The sequence below is a fragment of the Peromyscus leucopus genome, chromosome 3, assembly GCF_004664715.2.
Source record: "Peromyscus leucopus breed LL Stock chromosome 3, UCI_PerLeu_2.1, whole genome shotgun sequence".
Lineage (NCBI taxonomy): Eukaryota > Metazoa > Chordata > Mammalia > Rodentia > Cricetidae > Peromyscus > Peromyscus leucopus.
In genome coordinates this window covers 101,213,562-101,229,231 of record NC_051065.1, presented here as the reverse complement: position 1 = coordinate 101,229,231, position 15,670 = coordinate 101,213,562, and the positions used below count along the sequence as shown (strand labels likewise).

At 53.4% G+C, this 15,670-nt stretch overlaps 1 protein-coding gene across 5 annotated transcripts in view; it reads left to right on the top strand.

Moving 5' to 3' along the window:
- Sfxn5 (sideroflexin 5) overlaps positions 1 to 8,612 on the top strand; it is a 124,009-nt gene extending 115,397 nt beyond the window's left edge. For all 5 annotated transcript variants that reach the window (XM_028860192.2, XM_028860191.2, XM_028860190.1 and 2 more), the window contains one exon: positions 5,881 to 8,612. In XM_028860192.2, coding sequence (XP_028716025.1) covers positions 5,881 to 5,911 — 31 coding nt within the window. In that variant the 3' untranslated portion in view covers positions 5,912 to 8,612. The remainder of the gene's footprint in view (positions 1 to 5,880) is intronic.
- Positions 8,613 to 15,670: the final 7,058 nt, after the last annotated feature.

Below are 15,670 nucleotides of genomic sequence, written 5' to 3'. Positions count from 1 at the left end.
CACCCCAACCCAGGGTGTCTGGCTGCAAATAACTCAAGGTTAACCCTTCCCAGACCATGAAGGAAAGCTGTAGGGAAGCTAGGGCTCTGGAGCTAACTGGGCCTTGGAGTATTTAGGGGAGATACTGGACATGGTACTCTGCATTTTGGGGTGTCTCCTGAGAGGGGGCTTCATGGTTCGAGCTTGGTCTGCAGGAAGGAAATGGGGCTGATGAAGCAGGCCCAGCAGATTGGTAGTGCTTATTTCATGGCAGGCTGAACACATTCATGGCATCGCCAGTTATGGGGCAAGAAGTACCACCCAGCATGTACTGAGCAATACCTTCAGCATCCTCTATGGTTCCTGCAGCTCCTGCTCTCTGAGGCTCTGGTACCTTCTCCCAGACCCTTCTCTATGAAAGCCTCAATTCAGCTCTACCAGCCTGGGCTTGAAGAAGCCCACCAGATTAGACACACAGATTCCTGGTGGCCTCAGTCAACAGCCTGAAGCTGGGGCCATCTCTTTTTCCTGTGGCTTTTCAGCACCATCTCATCACCCTGGAGCCTGGGGCAGTTGCCTTGTGGATATAACTAAGTCCCAGCCTCCTCAGCCCACCCCTCAGGGCCCCTGGTGCTGGTGCCCCTTCGGGCTGTACCTATGCCTCTCTGAGCCTTCTTCTCTTCATTCTCCAGAGTCCCATCTGCTAGCAACTGTGGCCACGGTGCCAGTTCCAATGTGGCATATAAAGCAGAATTGTCGCTTCCTAAAGTCACCTCTCAGTCCCATCCAGCAGCCCAGGAGTCCTCAAAAGAAAGACTAGCACTTGTCCTTCGCTCTGGGGATGGGGGAGGGGTTGGAGCTGGAGAGGGCAGCTGGAAAACCTGCAGTGTCCAGCCATACTGTGAACCACAGGTTTGGAGGACAGTGCCAGGCAGGACCTGGAGAAATTCCTCGGGAGAACCTTGCCCCCCTGCCCTCATCTCAGAAAGGTGGCCTACGATCTACTTGGATATGGATAAGAGGAGGGAATGGTGGCCTGATGATGTAGGCAGCCCCAGGGTCCTTGTCCTGGCCTCCCCCAGTTAGCCCAATGGGGAGGGCCCTTGGTGGTTCGTACACACCTGAGATCTGAAGATGGTAGCTCATTGGCCCCACACCCAGCCGTGGCCAGAGAACTGGAGGGGTCCTCACAGGTGGCTAGCTGACCTGTCTCACAGTGGAAGTAGGGCTGTATGCACCCAAGGGTGCTGGGAAGTCTCCGTTTCAGGAGGTTCCCCACAATCTAGCTGCGGGGGTGGGGGGTGCAAAGCGGTCATTGGGACCACTGTGAGACGTCATTGACTTGGTCCAGAGGGCCTTGAGGTGTCTGGGTACCCTATGTCACTGTTCAGCTGCTTGTGCTGGCCGCCTAAGGCTGCCTTCCTGGGCTCGTTCCCTTCCCCACCCCTCGAATGTGCCTGTTCCCCTCCATCTGCTCTCCCGGGCAAGCTCCCCCACTCTGGAGGCACTGGCTGTGCGCGCACATCCGGCTCCCTCTTGCCCAGAGCCCAGAACCCTGGGCCCATCTGCCTCTCAGGCCGTTCCACCCAGGAGACCCACAGGCACCCCAGCCTCAGCATGGCCAGCCCACCCGCCTCCCATATTCCCTGCCTCTGAGAATGGTATCACCACCACCCCAGCTCCGGAGCTAGAATTAGGAGTCATCCAACGCCCAGTCATCCTCGACACCTCCCTCTCACCCCCACATGCAATTGGTCATCAGCTCTGTGGATGTCATCTTCGGAAAGGCTCTTTGGCAGACTCTTCCTCCTGCCCCCATGGGCAGCGTCAGAAGGCAGGACCTAAGAACTTTCTGGTTCCAACAGCTGTTCCTCTGGGAGGATCCCCTACCCCCTCATTCTCCCTCCCCATCCTCCACTCTGCCATGGCCAGAGGGGCCTTTCTAAGCCTGGGTGTGCCCATCCCTGCTCACTGTCCTTCCATAGCTCCCTAATTCTCTTGGAGAATGGCTGACACCTCCAGGTAGTCTAAGATGTCTTGCCCGTCCGAGGCTGACATCCACGTGTCCCGCGTAACCTCCCTCCTTCCTGTCCACAGCACATGCTGACTGGCCAGCCAGTTTCTTCCTCTTAATAAACCAGCAAGTATGGCTTGCCTTCTCTCATCCAAATCCTCCATTCTCTTCCTGGCCCACCTCCTCTGAGAAGTCTCCCTTCCTTGTTCCTTCTCCAGTACATGGTAACCCCGAGGCCCTCCCCAGTTTCCATGGTACTTTGTCTCTCAGGAATCCATCTGCTTTCACTTTCTGACTCCTCCCCTAGACTTCCAGCTTCTCCAGGGCAGTGGGCTGGCCCTGTCGGTCACTGCTCGCCCAGTCCGAGTGTGTGGAGTTGGCTAATGCGAGCATATACACACACTGAATGAAAATGAGCAGGAATAGTGACTCTGTCCCCAAGACCCTACTCTAGAGTGCCTGGCCACCTCCCCCAGGAGGCTCGCACTGCCTGCTTCTCCCCACACTTGTTTCCATTCTACCTGCTGCCCTCAGCTCAGTGGGGGGCCCAGGGGAGCCTGGATGCCATGATGGAGGGGCCTCAGTCTTGTAGGGGGTGCTGTGTTCTGTGGGAAGTGGGCCCTGCAGGCCGTGGCCCTGGGCCTCGGTCCTCCACCTCGGTGGTGAGCAGCCTCTAGGATTTTAATGCGGGCCTCGGTGCTTCAGTGAAAGCTGCATGGGGAGCTGCTAATAATGGCACTAAAATAAAATATGCTACATCTGTTATGGGTAGCAGAACAAAATTAGCTGCTCACACCTCTGACATCCAAGATGTCTTAACTTAAAATACTCCTTGGCTTACTTTACATCATTTACTGATTATATTTAAAAGAAATACAATTTTGCAATTACTGTTCTTTCCAGTGTGGTATCTATGCATCATTTTCCTTTTATGTTTATATATTTCTCCTTCATTAGTGCAGTCTGAAGGGTGATTAGGATTCTTCAAACATTTTACAGAGGTTAAACGTTGATTAAGATTTAATTATTACTGTAAATAGCTTGGAATGACATATGGTGCAAAAGCCTGACATATGTGCATTTGAATAAATGAAGTGCTATTTCCCAGGATGCCTCGGTAGCTGTTTAACAGCTTTCCCGAAGGGTTATGTTACACCTCATGGTAAGATTGCTGGGATGTTATATTTTGTTGGTTTTTGCAGCTGAAAGCTAAGAACAGTTTTCCAGTTTTTTAAAAACATTGAATATTTTAAATACCTAAATTGTTTTGCACAAATTTTTGCTAATTTGTCTAACTAGGTTAAACATTTTCAAAAGCATTTAGATTTTTAAGCGTGGGCGCTGTGCATTGTGTCAGTGGCAGCATGGGGACCAGGGGGGCTGGTGGGGTGGAGGGGGCTCAGGGTAGAGGTGTGGGGCACGAGCAGGTGGTTTCAGGAGAGGGGTCCTGGGTCCTGAGCCTAGCTCCTGTCTGTTTGGCCATCTCAAGTAGCCAGAGTGCTGGGATGTTGAGGAGGACAGGGATGGATGCCCCTTCTCCAGGGCCCCATCCATGCCCACCAGCTCTAGTCCTCACCAAACTCTTTCTTGCCTGGACCTTGACCTGGGCTCCCTGGCTTGACTGGGCTCCCCAAAGTCTCCCTTGTTTGTGCCACCCTCTGGCCACCTCCTAAGGCCTCCAGGACTTCACATGTAGTATGTACCTAGGATCACGGTCAGCTGAGCTACAACAGAAAGGCCTGGTAGTTAGTTCTATGATCTTGCCTGGATCGCATGCCAAGCTGGGGTGGAAGGGAGGGGGGATGGTGTCAGCACTAAGAGACCACCTCCCTCACTGGTCCACTTCATGCTATCCTTTCTGGCTCACCCTGGAGCTGAAGGCCAACATCTGGGCGGTAGTCTCTAGGTGCTTGCTGCCCATTTTCTTTCCAACCATTAGTCCAACCAGAGAGACTCTAGCACTGTGCTCGGCCTTAATGACTCAGGGTGAACAAGATCTGCACAGGCCTGCCTTTGGGGGCTCTTGTGATCTGACGTGGAAAGGTAGAAGATGAGTGAGCGGTCAGCCCCCCAATGCTGGGATATCACTCCGATAGAAGAAATTCGAGGGTCTTGAGCCAGAAAGGTTGTCCTCACCAGCCTAGATGAGCAATGGTCTACACTAGGCCTATGAAGCTGACTGAAAACAGGAAGATTGGGTGGAAGTGAGAATGGGTGGGAGGATGCCTCTAATAGTCAGGGCAACCCAGGAGACTTGGGGGTGAAGCAGGGAACAGCCCAGTTCGTCTAATGAGCTCAAAGAAGTACCTATGTCCTGTGTCTGCGAGATAATGGGAAGCCTAGCCGTGGAGACCACTGAACCATTTTTTTTTTAGTGATGATAGGGGCAGTCAGATCTGAGATTCAGAAGACAGTGGGCTGAAGTGGATGGGAGGAAAGGGAAGGGAAGGGGGCCTAGGGTCTTTAGTCAGACAGCCATTTGATAAGGGTGTTATTGCCTGTCACATGGAGCTGGGGCTGAGGCAGGGGAAATAGCAGACTCAGTTCTATTTCAGAATGGTTGAGTTTATGTATCCATGAAGCATCCGCCATCTTTGACTAGCCAGCAGTCAGCTGTTGGCCTGTGGCTCAAGGGAAAACCACAGCTGGACACTCCTCAGACATGACAACCACCAGGGACTCAGCCAGACCAAGTCCAAGTACTCCAAGACGTGTCCAATAGGTGTTGTGAAAGGAGGGTAACAGTGACCTTGCAGAGGGAGGTTTTCATAGAGGATAATGGGAACAGGAGCCAGATTTACTGTGGGCTGAAGCCAGTGGGAGGTGGACAGGTGGATTTGACCAGGATGGACAATTTAAAGAAGCATGGTTGCTGAGGAGAAGAAATACCAGGCCGCAGGCAAGCCTGCCGTGGTGCAAAAGGAGTTTCCTCAGATGCAAGGTCCTTATGGCATGTGGAGACACTCACAGGGAGGAGTCAGTGCTCCGCAAAGTTGGGAGAGAAGTACGTCTAGGAGAAGGCTGTGCAGAGGCAGGAGGAAGGTGGAGCCAGGTGGAGTTCTGCCTTCTAAGGGGGAGGGACAGCCACTGAGGGGGGCAAGAGGGAGGGGCAGAGTGTGGACCCTGGTAGGCTGTGGGTTGTGAGTCTGAGGAGCTCCTCACTAGTGCCACTGAGGTAAAGCCGGCTCAGCAGCTCAGGAGGGGGAAGCCATGGGGAGCTGCTGAGGTGACAGAGAAGACTCAACCCAGTGGCCTATGTAGAGGATGGGAGATGGACTTGACCGGGCAGGGGCCTGGGGGAAGCTGCTCCCGCAAGGGTCGCGCTGCAGTCAGGGACGGTGGATTTTGAAGATCTCTGTGAGGTGGTCAAGTTGAAAGGTGGATGCATGGGCAGAGACCTCTAAAGCAGGATTTCTACCATCAGGGCTAGAAGGATCCTTGAGTCTGGGAAGGAGCTGAAGTCATGGTCCCTGAGATCTGAACTGGGGTGCGTGCACCACGTGTGTGTGTGTGTGTGTGTGTGTGTGTGTGTGTGTGTGTGTGTGTGTGTAGACAGAGATGGAGTCTCTGAGACTTGCAGTATTATTGGTCCAGGAGAGTAGTGAATGGGGTGCTGCCAAGGGAGAGGCTGGTGGTGGGGTAGAGGAATGGTCTCACATGTGCTGGCAGTATGGGGAACAAGAGCATTTGAATGAGGGAAACCCAAAATCTTGACAAGAAAGAGGCTAGCCCTGAGCTGGAAGGGTGATGTAAAAGGAAGCATGTGTACCCTCACTAGGACGTGTGGGCACTGGCTGGTGGACGTGCACAGAACTCTGGGTACCAGATCCAGGGCACCTCTCTTCCTGGCCCTCCCTAGCCCTTCACTCTTCTCTTTCTCTCCTCAGATTGAAACTTCCCAGTTGGAGCCTGAGATAGCCCGGGCTACAAGCAGCTCGCACAGTGGTGTACAATAAGGGGCTGTGAGTGAAGATCAGCCGGCCTGGAAACACAGCACTATCCAGGCCGGATGTTTGGGGAGGGGAAGGAGTCTCATGAGCGATTTCTGCAGGGAGGGGCTGCCTGGGAAGCAGTCAACCTCCAGCAGTAGGGAGACTAACCATTCACATTTTAACATAGGGGAGAGGAATTCTGACACATTTCCTACACAAAAAGAATCAAGTGCATCTCCGGGCCTTACATGGGGTCGTCTCCACTCCACTCAGCACAATTCCGTGTGAGCTGAAGAAGTGTAGAGCGCTCCTGGGGTAGAATTAGGATCCTTTTATATGTTGCTCTTTTTTGTTTGTTTGTTTTAATTTTTTTTTTTTAATTAGAAGCAAGTCTGAGCCTTGGTTGCAGCTGACCAGAAGTGGCAGGTGGACATGTGGAGGGAGCCAGAGGAACCTGGGAACTGGGTTGGATTGATGGACGGAAAGTGTAATGGCTAGGCCTGATGGGCCCCTGGATTAGAGAAGGGAAAGGAGGGGAGGTGGTCTGTACCCCACAAGATGAACTAGCCATAATCAAGGTTCTCAGGAATTGGCTCGCTTGTTCAAGGAGCACTAGAGACCTCTGGAAGTTTCCGGGAGCAGCGGGCTCTGAGGTAGCCAGCTCCTGTCCACACCACAGTGGAGTGAGAATCAGTGACCTCAGGCATAGGTCATCTTTTATGGAGCTCTTATGGATTCTAGGCCCCTGAGAGCACCCCAGCTCTATTCAGGGAGCCTCACAAGGGAACACTGTTTTGTGTGAACAAGAAGAGGAGCCTATCTAGGCTCTCTGGGGAAGGTTCTTTTCCAAGAGTAGCTGGAGTTTTATACTGGGACAAAGGTGGGCAGAGCCCACTGCAGTCCAGTCTGTAGCCATGACACTGTCTGTCACATCCCACACCTTCCCGCATGGGAGAGTCTCCTGCTTGAGGGTACAAGGCCAGAACCCTGGCAACTGCCTGAGAGGTAGTGTCATCCCAGTTCTGACACGGGCAGGCTCTGTGGTGATGAACAAGCCACCCACATCTACGAGCTTCCATCCCCTGCCTGGGAGCAAACGGTCGAAGCGAGCTTCCTACCAGGCCTTTAACTCCTCTGCCTGACTCACTCAGATGCTGCACATTCCGAGCATGTCTCTAAGGTGGATTCCGGTCCAGAAAATGCATCAGGCCCCTCTGGAAATGGCCAGCACTTGGCCTCAAAAAAAGGACCTTGCCCTTCTGTATGTGACCCCCACATCCCGGAAGACCTTGACTTGTGCCAAATACTTCGTGGCTGTGGATGAGGTAGTATGGATGATGCCCGAGACAAGCATGGGCTGTCAATCCATGCACCACCTCTCACTGCTGCAGACTTGGAGGCCTCTTTGCTGCTGGCTCCTGACTCCATCTCATTTGTAGACCATAGGGACCATAGAAGTAGCTCTACCTAAGGAGGCAGGGTCTGGGATGAGTGGGGTGACTCCTGATCTGAAAGATCCACAGAAAGGAAGCACTCTTCTTCACACGGCCCTCATCTGATCCTGCTAGAATGGGAGCTCTGCCTTGTGACCCTGGAACCTCCCTCTGGTGACTCTGGAAGGGGCTGAAGGTGAACATGTATGGTTGCAGTAAAAGCCTGGCACAGGGCATCAAGGACAAGGCCACAGGTGGCCTTCCAGAGTCTTAAGGCGATGTAGCTGCAGTGAGGTGTGTCTGCCACGGTCTCCAGACCTTGACTGCGGACTAGATCGTCTGGAGCCTCTTTTGAAAAGTGCATTCCCAGCTCTCTGCCCCCATTTATCATGGAGCCTTGTCCTTATGCATTTTATCTTGGGACCAAAACTGCCCTCACCCAGCCCTGCCTCCCCAGAGGTTCCACTGACCAGGGCCTCTTCCAGCTTTCCCTCTGTACTGGCTGTCACTGTACTGGCCTCAGCATCCCTCATCGGTTTGCTTTGTGTGTGGAGGTGATTTCTACCACACTCCTAAATCCAAGCCCAGGTGAGCTGAGGGGGCAGCTCCTTCGGGCATGCAGTGGCAAATGGTCCTTGTGGTTGGGTGATGGTGACGGAGGGTGGTGAGCCATGCTGCTAAACCCTGTTCTGACTTCATAAAATCCACGAGGGAAGCTTTCTGTGAGTGCAAATGCCCCTATCTGCTGAGGCTAGCGGAAGCCGGCCAGGGGAAAAGGGCGCAGATGAACTCTCATTGGATCTAGTTTTGCCAGCAGTTGGGGTATATCTGCAGCAAGCTCTCTAGCCCTGCCATTCCCGGCCTCCTCTCCTGGGTTCTTTAAACATTCCCTAAGGCTCCAAGGATGCTCTTTCATCTCTGGAAAGCAATTTGAGAGTACAGGAACCAAAAGTCCAAGATGCCAAGATGACCACCGAATCGGGACGGCTGCACACTGCCGATTCCTGACTGTGGATGTCTTCTGTCTGAAGCCTCTGGCCTGGGGGAGAGTTGGGGGGTGGAGGTGGAGAAGAACCAGTGGAGGCCGGTCCGTGGTGGGCTTCCAGCCTTGGGCAGGTATGAGTGAGGCCCCAACACGTGTGCCTCAGCATACCTAGGGACTTCAGACTGTCTTTTTAACCTCGGAAAACGTCTCAATTGATGTGATTTATGCCATACTAATGAGCTGTGGTCAATAAACATGGATTTAAAACATGAGGGTGTGGCTTTGTGAGTTATAGCAGGGCGAGAGGTAAAGAATGAAGAGACCCAGAGGGAGCAAGTGAAGGCAGCCTGGGGACTTGGTGGGAACACCCCCAAAGGAAGCTGCAGGCCCAGGGTGTGGGAAAGGGGAGAGGAAAGGGAAGAGGAGTGTGTGGAGACAGGAAGCTGGAAAAGAAGGTGGGTTGAAACCACAGAAGAGGACCAGCTTGGATGGAAAAATGATTGCCTGCAAGCCTGAGCAACTGAGTTTAATCCCCAGAAGCCATGGTGGAAGGAGAACTGATGCCTGAAAGTCATCCTCCGATTGCCACACGTACACCACAGCATGTGAGCCCCCGCCCCCGCCCCCCATCCCACCCCACACACATAAAAATAAAGAAAAAAGGACTCACAAAAGAAGCCCAGTGGCTGGATGGCTCTGAAGAGACTTACCTTAAGGAACAGAACACATCAGGAGTTCAATAAACTCTGCGTAGTGTGGACCCAGGAAGGGGACACCCTGGACTGCATGGCCTGGAGACCTATAGGGGATCTGTGCCAAGTGCAGGTACGATGTTTCCTGTGTGTGTGGCTTCTGGAATTCTGCCCCCTCCCAATTCCCTCATAGTTCCCCATGTGTTGGCTAATTTTTATGTCGTCTTGACACAGCTATAGTAATGAGAGGAGGGACCCTCAATTGAGGGTGCCCCCATAAGGTCAGGTTGTAGGGTATTTTCTTAATTGGTGATAGATGCGGGAGGGCCCAGCCCATGATGTATGATGCCATCCTTGGGCTGGTGGTCCTGGGTGCTATAAGAAAGCAGGCTGAGCAAGCCATGGCGAGCAAGCTGGTAAGCAGCTCCCATCCATGGCCTCTGCATCAGCTCCTGCCTCCAGGATCCTGCCCTGTTTGAGTTCCTGTCCTGGCTTCCTTCAGTGATGAACCTGTGATATGGAAGAGTAAGTGAAATAAATCCTTTCCTCCCCAATTTGCTTTTGGGCATGGTTTCATCACAACCATAGTGACCCTAATTAGGACCCCCCAGGACCAGGACTATCACCTCCTAATAGATCTGGCTTGTCTCCCAAGCTGCCCTCTAGAAGTCTCCAGGGGGAAGGCCTGTCCTCTTCTGGGGACCACTGAGCATAGTCCAGCCCTGCAGAGAGAGGCTGAGGTGGGTAGAAAGCATGTAATAGGCAGATGCTGGCCCAGCCCCAGCATGGCCAGTGGCTGTTGTGGGTACTTCCTTTTGTGTGTATGTACAGGTTTGTGAGCATGCAGATGCATATCTGTGCACACTTGTGTGGAAAGACCAAGGTCATTTCTCAGGAGCCCCCTTGATTTTGAAGTCTCTCGCTGACCTAAGGCTCACCAAGTTGCCTAGACTGGCCAGTGAGCGAACCTCAGGATCTGCCTGGTAGAGGTAGATATAGAGGTAGAGACCTTTCTACTGCTGAGATTACAAGCATAGCTCAACACATATGGCCTCATTATTAATATTATTATTCTTGTTGGTGGTGGTGTTGTTTTGGTTGATTAGTTTTTTTGAGACAGGGTCTCTCTGCATAGCCCTGACAGTCCTGGAACTCACTATATAGACCAGGCTAGCCTCAAACTCACAGAGACCCACCTGCTTCTGCCTCCCAGCTCCTGAGATTGAAGGCACGTACCACCACACCCAGCCCCCTGGCTTTTGAAAAGTGGGTTTCATCACTTTGCCAACCGAACCATTCTCTGGTGCAGGCTCTTCTAAACTGAGACTTGGTGTACTTATCTACCAAATGGCACGCCCAGGGTCACGCGCTGGCTCATTGGAAGAGTAGAGAAACCAGTGGGGGATGCACCAGACCCTTCTCTCGAGTCTCCTAATTATCCCGGGTATGGGCAGGAGGCTTGGGCTCTGGGCCTCACTGGAAGAAAATAAGAGGGAAGAGGGAAGACAGAGAGAGAGGACAGGGTCCCTATTCAAAGTGATACCTTGAGGTCAAGAGGCTACTGATCTCTGGGGAATTTCTTTGCTAAGAGCCTCACAGGCCCCACAGCCCCCATCGGGGCGGAAATCCTTGACTCTCAGGACATACACAAATCCCTCCTGGGAACTGTTTGTTGTTTTTAGCTGAACTGGGGACTCAGCTCCTGCCCAGCTCTGAGATCATTAACACTTGAAGAATGCAGACCTCTCCTTCCCTCTGTGGACTGGCCTGGATCTAGGCTTCTGCCTCTCACTCAATCAAAGACTAGGAGAGTCAGGATGCTTGGGCAGGGGGAAGGGTGTGAGAACAGTGATGAGTGACCCTTTCCTGAGGCCGGAGGATGCTGGCTTTATATTCGGAATGAGGCCTTCTTCAGCACCTCCTGCCCCCACCCCCAGCTGCTGTTGCTCCCGCCATCTCATCTACCCCCTAGTTAAGCCCTCAAATGGGAATTTCTCATCTGCTTCTCCCAAGTCCCCTTTCTACCTTTTTCTGTAGTACCAGGTATCCCTAACGGCAATGGCCAAGAACTGTCTCCCAACACCCACACATACACCTCCAGGCAACTGCTATCAGCCTTTTCTAAGGTCAGAGGATGCCTCTTCAGTCAGTACAAAAACCCCGGGCCCCACTGCAAAGCTCTGGGAGAGGTGGAGAGATGGAAAAAGAACAGATCGGGGAAAGAGGAGACAATGGACGGACTGGCAGGCCACAGATTCTCCCCCGGAGACTCCGTGCACCCCCACTGCGGACGGAGGGGCTGCTATCAGTCCCAGGCCACCTGACGTTGCTCTCTTCCTCCTCCTGGAGAGGCGACAGAGACGGCTCTGGCCACCCCAAGAATGAGCCATATGAAGTCCATTGTATTCCCAGAACACAGGCAAGATCCTGGGGAGGCGAGTGAGGCCACTGAGGCCTTGTGGAGAGGCGCATGGAGGGGGAAATAGACACAGTGCGGCTGCTGACAGACAGGTAGGGAACACTACTTGGTCATGGGAGGTGGGGAAGTCAGGGCCTGGGCCAGCATGGTAGAGATGGGTAGAGAGAAGCGAAGTCACTGGGCGGGGGTGGCAGCAGGGAGCCAGATGACCTCCTGTCCTGTTTGGGAGACTAAGAAGAGAGGATGCTATAATTCTGAGCCTACCAAGACAGAAAGGAGACTAAATCTGCAGGAGAGGCAGCCATTCCCTCTCAGAAAGTTCTTACAGGTTTCTGGAAGACAACCAAGTGAAGATGTCAGGAGACCAGCAAGGCCTGGATATATAGGCTTGCATCCTGAAAGCCGGTTGAGGTGGCATATGCCTGCCGGCATCCCAGCACTTGGGAAATGGAGGACGGAGGATCAGGAGTGCAAGGCCAATCATTCTCACCCGGCTATCTGAGGCCCAACCTCAAAAGCAAAGCAAAAGACTTGTATACAGAATTTATCTGTTGGCTGCATCTAGGAGTTCAGTACGTTAGCAAGAAGAGAGAGGGCCTAGGGTAAAGCCCTGTGGAAGCCCCACTTCTCTGTGGCCCAAGGGGAGCCCAGAAGCTGCCAAGAAAGCTCAACCAAGGCAAGCTGAATGGTCACAGTGCGGTCAGGGCCAAAACAAGCTGTGTGGGCTGGGAAGTCAGTAAGCCTCTGGCTCCTAACCTGTGGAGAAGTGTGTGTGTGTGTGTGTGTGTCTGTGTGTCTGTCTGTGTGTCTGTCTGTCTGTCTGTCTGTCTGTGTTTAGGTGCCCTCAAAGGCCAGAGGCATCAGATCTCCTGGATCTGGAGTTACAGGCACTGGTCAGCAACCCAACACAGGTGCTAGGAAGTAAATCCAGATCCTCTGCGAGAACAGTGTGCACTCTCAACTGCGAAGCCAACTCATCTCCTCCCTCTCTCCAGTCGCCATCTTATCTTTTGAGCTAGGGTCTCTTACTGAACCCAGAAGTTACCCATTTGGCAAAACTGCCTGGCTAACAAGCTTCCAAGAATCCTCCTGTCTCTGTCTCGCCAGTACTGGGATCATGATTTTTTGGGGGGATGTTTATGTTTAGATGGGGACCAAACTCAGGTCTACACGCTTGCACGACAAGCATTAACTAAGTGAGCCGTCTCCCTGGCCCCAAGTGGAAGTCATTCTTCAGATTTGGTTGTAAGCTGGCAGAGAGATATGGCTGTATGTCATGGCAGCCTGACACTGAAGTCAGTGGGCCTAGGAGGGAGACTCAAGCAAGGGTCACAAGGGACTGGAGGCAGGAAAAAGATCAGAAACCGAAGAGTGTGTCCTGGAGAACAGACAGACTGGAGCCCACCTCAGAGAGCTCTTGAGACCTTCAGGAGAGCCAGGAGGTTACAGGAGGCAGGTGGAGAGGAGGAACTAGACACAGACGTGTCCAGGGAGGATGGAGAGCCAAGAGTGAGGTCCTGTTAGAGGCGCCTGCCCCTGAGGGTGGGCTCACAGGAGACCATGCAGTCTAACTTCCACCGCTGGCATCATGTGCAGGAAAATGGGATTGGCGGAGCAAGACTGAGGGCTTTATCCTTCCGGACCTCCAACTCTTGTGGACCTCTTTCTATCCAGAGTCATCGTTCCTGTCTGGGGTCTCCTAACCAGCTGTCCTCTCCAGGTTCTGCTGGTCACTGCTCCTGCCCTTCGGGCCTAAGGGCTATACAGCCTTCCCGTTTTTACTAAGATCTATACATTCAGACTCCCCCTCTTTCATAGGGTGCTTCAGCATTGCCTGGCTTTTCCACATTTGTTATTTGTCCTTCTTTGTCAACTGCCCTTGGTTACCCAATCTAAACTTCCCTTCTCTAAGTGATGTGAAGACATGCCTTCCAAGGCTCATTTTTCCCTCTGAAGATGGAAGGCACGAAGTTGGGGATGTAGGTGAGTTGGTTCCCTGCACTCACATAGCCCTGGCTGCGTTCAAGCTCCAGCATCACTTAAACTGAGCATGGTGGTACACCCAGGTAATCCCAGCACTCGGGAGCTGAAGGCGGGAGGATCAGAAGTTTAAGTTCATTCTCAGTTTAACATTAACTATGAGGCCAGCCTGGGATACGTGATACCCTGTCTCAAAAGGGAGGGAGGAGGAGGAAGGGAGGGAAGAGGAAGGAAGGAAGGAAGGAAGGAAGGAAGGAAGGAAGGAAGGAAGGAAGGATGGATGGAAGTAGGGTTCTCTGCTGACAGCAGCCTGGAAGAGGCTTGGAGAGAGGGTTGACATTCTAAGGCCTCAACCGTAAGAAGCAAGAATGGATTTATCAGAGGGTAAGGGCTGTTGTGCCCAGAGTGCAGAGGGTGTCACTACCACACTCAATCATCTGGCGTCCTCATGGCCCGACACAGTAGGTGTAGAAGTGGTCTGAGCAGATTTGTAACTCTGCTAGCTGGGTACAACCAAGGAGAGCAGGACAAGGGCATATCAGAGAGAGAATGGGGGAATACCTGGGAGGGTGCTGGGGGGGTCCCCCACTAAGGTGAACAAGCCAGCAGGAGCAGCCAGCCAAGGATGTCTGAGCATGTGACTTGAAAGTGCTCTTCCCGGGCGTGGAGAGCTGGTGACAAGAAGTGAGGTGCTAGGTAGGTTGTCCATTGAGACCCCAAGGTCTTGGGGTGGGCAGGAAGAGCAGAAGCTGCTAGCTTCGGTCTTGGACAAATGAGGGGGGATGGCCGGGATGTACAGCCACACTCTGCGCACGTGCACGGCACACATGCACAGCCACACACCCACACCCACCCACACAGTCACACTCTCGCGCACGCCCACAGCCCTCCCAGACACTCCAAACACCCTCACATGCACTCACCCTCACACGAACCCCAGACAGCAGATGGGGTGCTCGGGTAATTGGTTAAACCTGTTCCCGATGTCTGGCTCCGCCTTGGCAGCGCCCGTCTGACAGGAAAGCTGGCTGGGCCTGTACCGCTAAGCCTGCTGCCCCCCACCCCCTCCCCCTGTGTGGCTGCCCTGGAGCAGGGTCCCAGAGAGGCCTGTGGGCTAGTTGGCTCCTCTCAGGCAGAGCCTGGCTCTCTAGTCAAAGAATGCCTTGCTGCCCTGTGGGAAGCAACCAGAGCACCTGTGAGGAGAGGGTTGGTAAGGACAACAGGCACCAGGCAGAGACCGGAGCTGGGAAAGTTCGGTGGACAAGAGGAAACAGTGTGATCGCTCCCGGAGAGGAAGCACATGGGCTGGGCCTGAAGAGTTAGGAACTCCTGCTTGCTACACTTAGTGCTGCTTGTGCCGCTCTGTGCTCTGAAGGAGCTCAGAAGAATCAGGCCATCATTCTGTGGGGCTCTGGAGGTCAGCACCACAGATGGGAAGTGGCCAGGCCCGCTTGCTTAGGAGGCCTAGCCTGGCAGCTCACCCGGACAGAGGGAGATACAGGGGAGGAGCCAGTGTCCACTCTCTGGCCCTCTGTGGGCCTGCCTCTCCAGCAGGAGCCACCGGGAAAGAAGGAGCAGCCGTCCCTGTCTTCTCTCGGTTCGGCTGCATCTGCGTCTCTTCGTCTCTTCGGGAGAGACTTCGGTTTGTTCCCTGGAGAGGGCCCAAAAACTCCCAAATTAGCAAACCTGGCAAGCCCGCAGCTCAGAAAATAGTTCATCCTGATTCCATGTTTTTCAGGCTCACAGAAGCCTTTATTAATGAAGTCACAACACCAATATTTACCGTCTGCGGGAGAGGCACAACATGGGGGGATGGAGGGGGCTCCCTGCCCCGCCCCAGCAGGCCTGCCTAAGAAGATTGGCAGGTTTCCGGTCTTTCTAGTCCTTTATTTTCTTGACAGGGCATTCTGCTGTGATCTGCCAGGACCCATCCCCCCACCCCACCCCCGAGCCAAGCATGGTAGGATCTTCAGAGGAAGGGCTCGCCCGTTCTGTCCCACCACCACCAGAGCTGAAAGGGAACCTCTCCTCACTCCCACCCTGCCTGTTCATGCACACCCCACACACACAACTACTGCACTTGGTTGGCAGGAAGAGTTGTTGTGGGTTTTTAATTCAGACTTCGCCAGGTGAAGACTTAAGATTCGAGGGATGTGTTCATTTGATGGAGGAGGGATCAGGAGGAACAAAGTCTTTTGGTTTCTGGAAATTGGAATGGACATCAGCTCTCGAGACA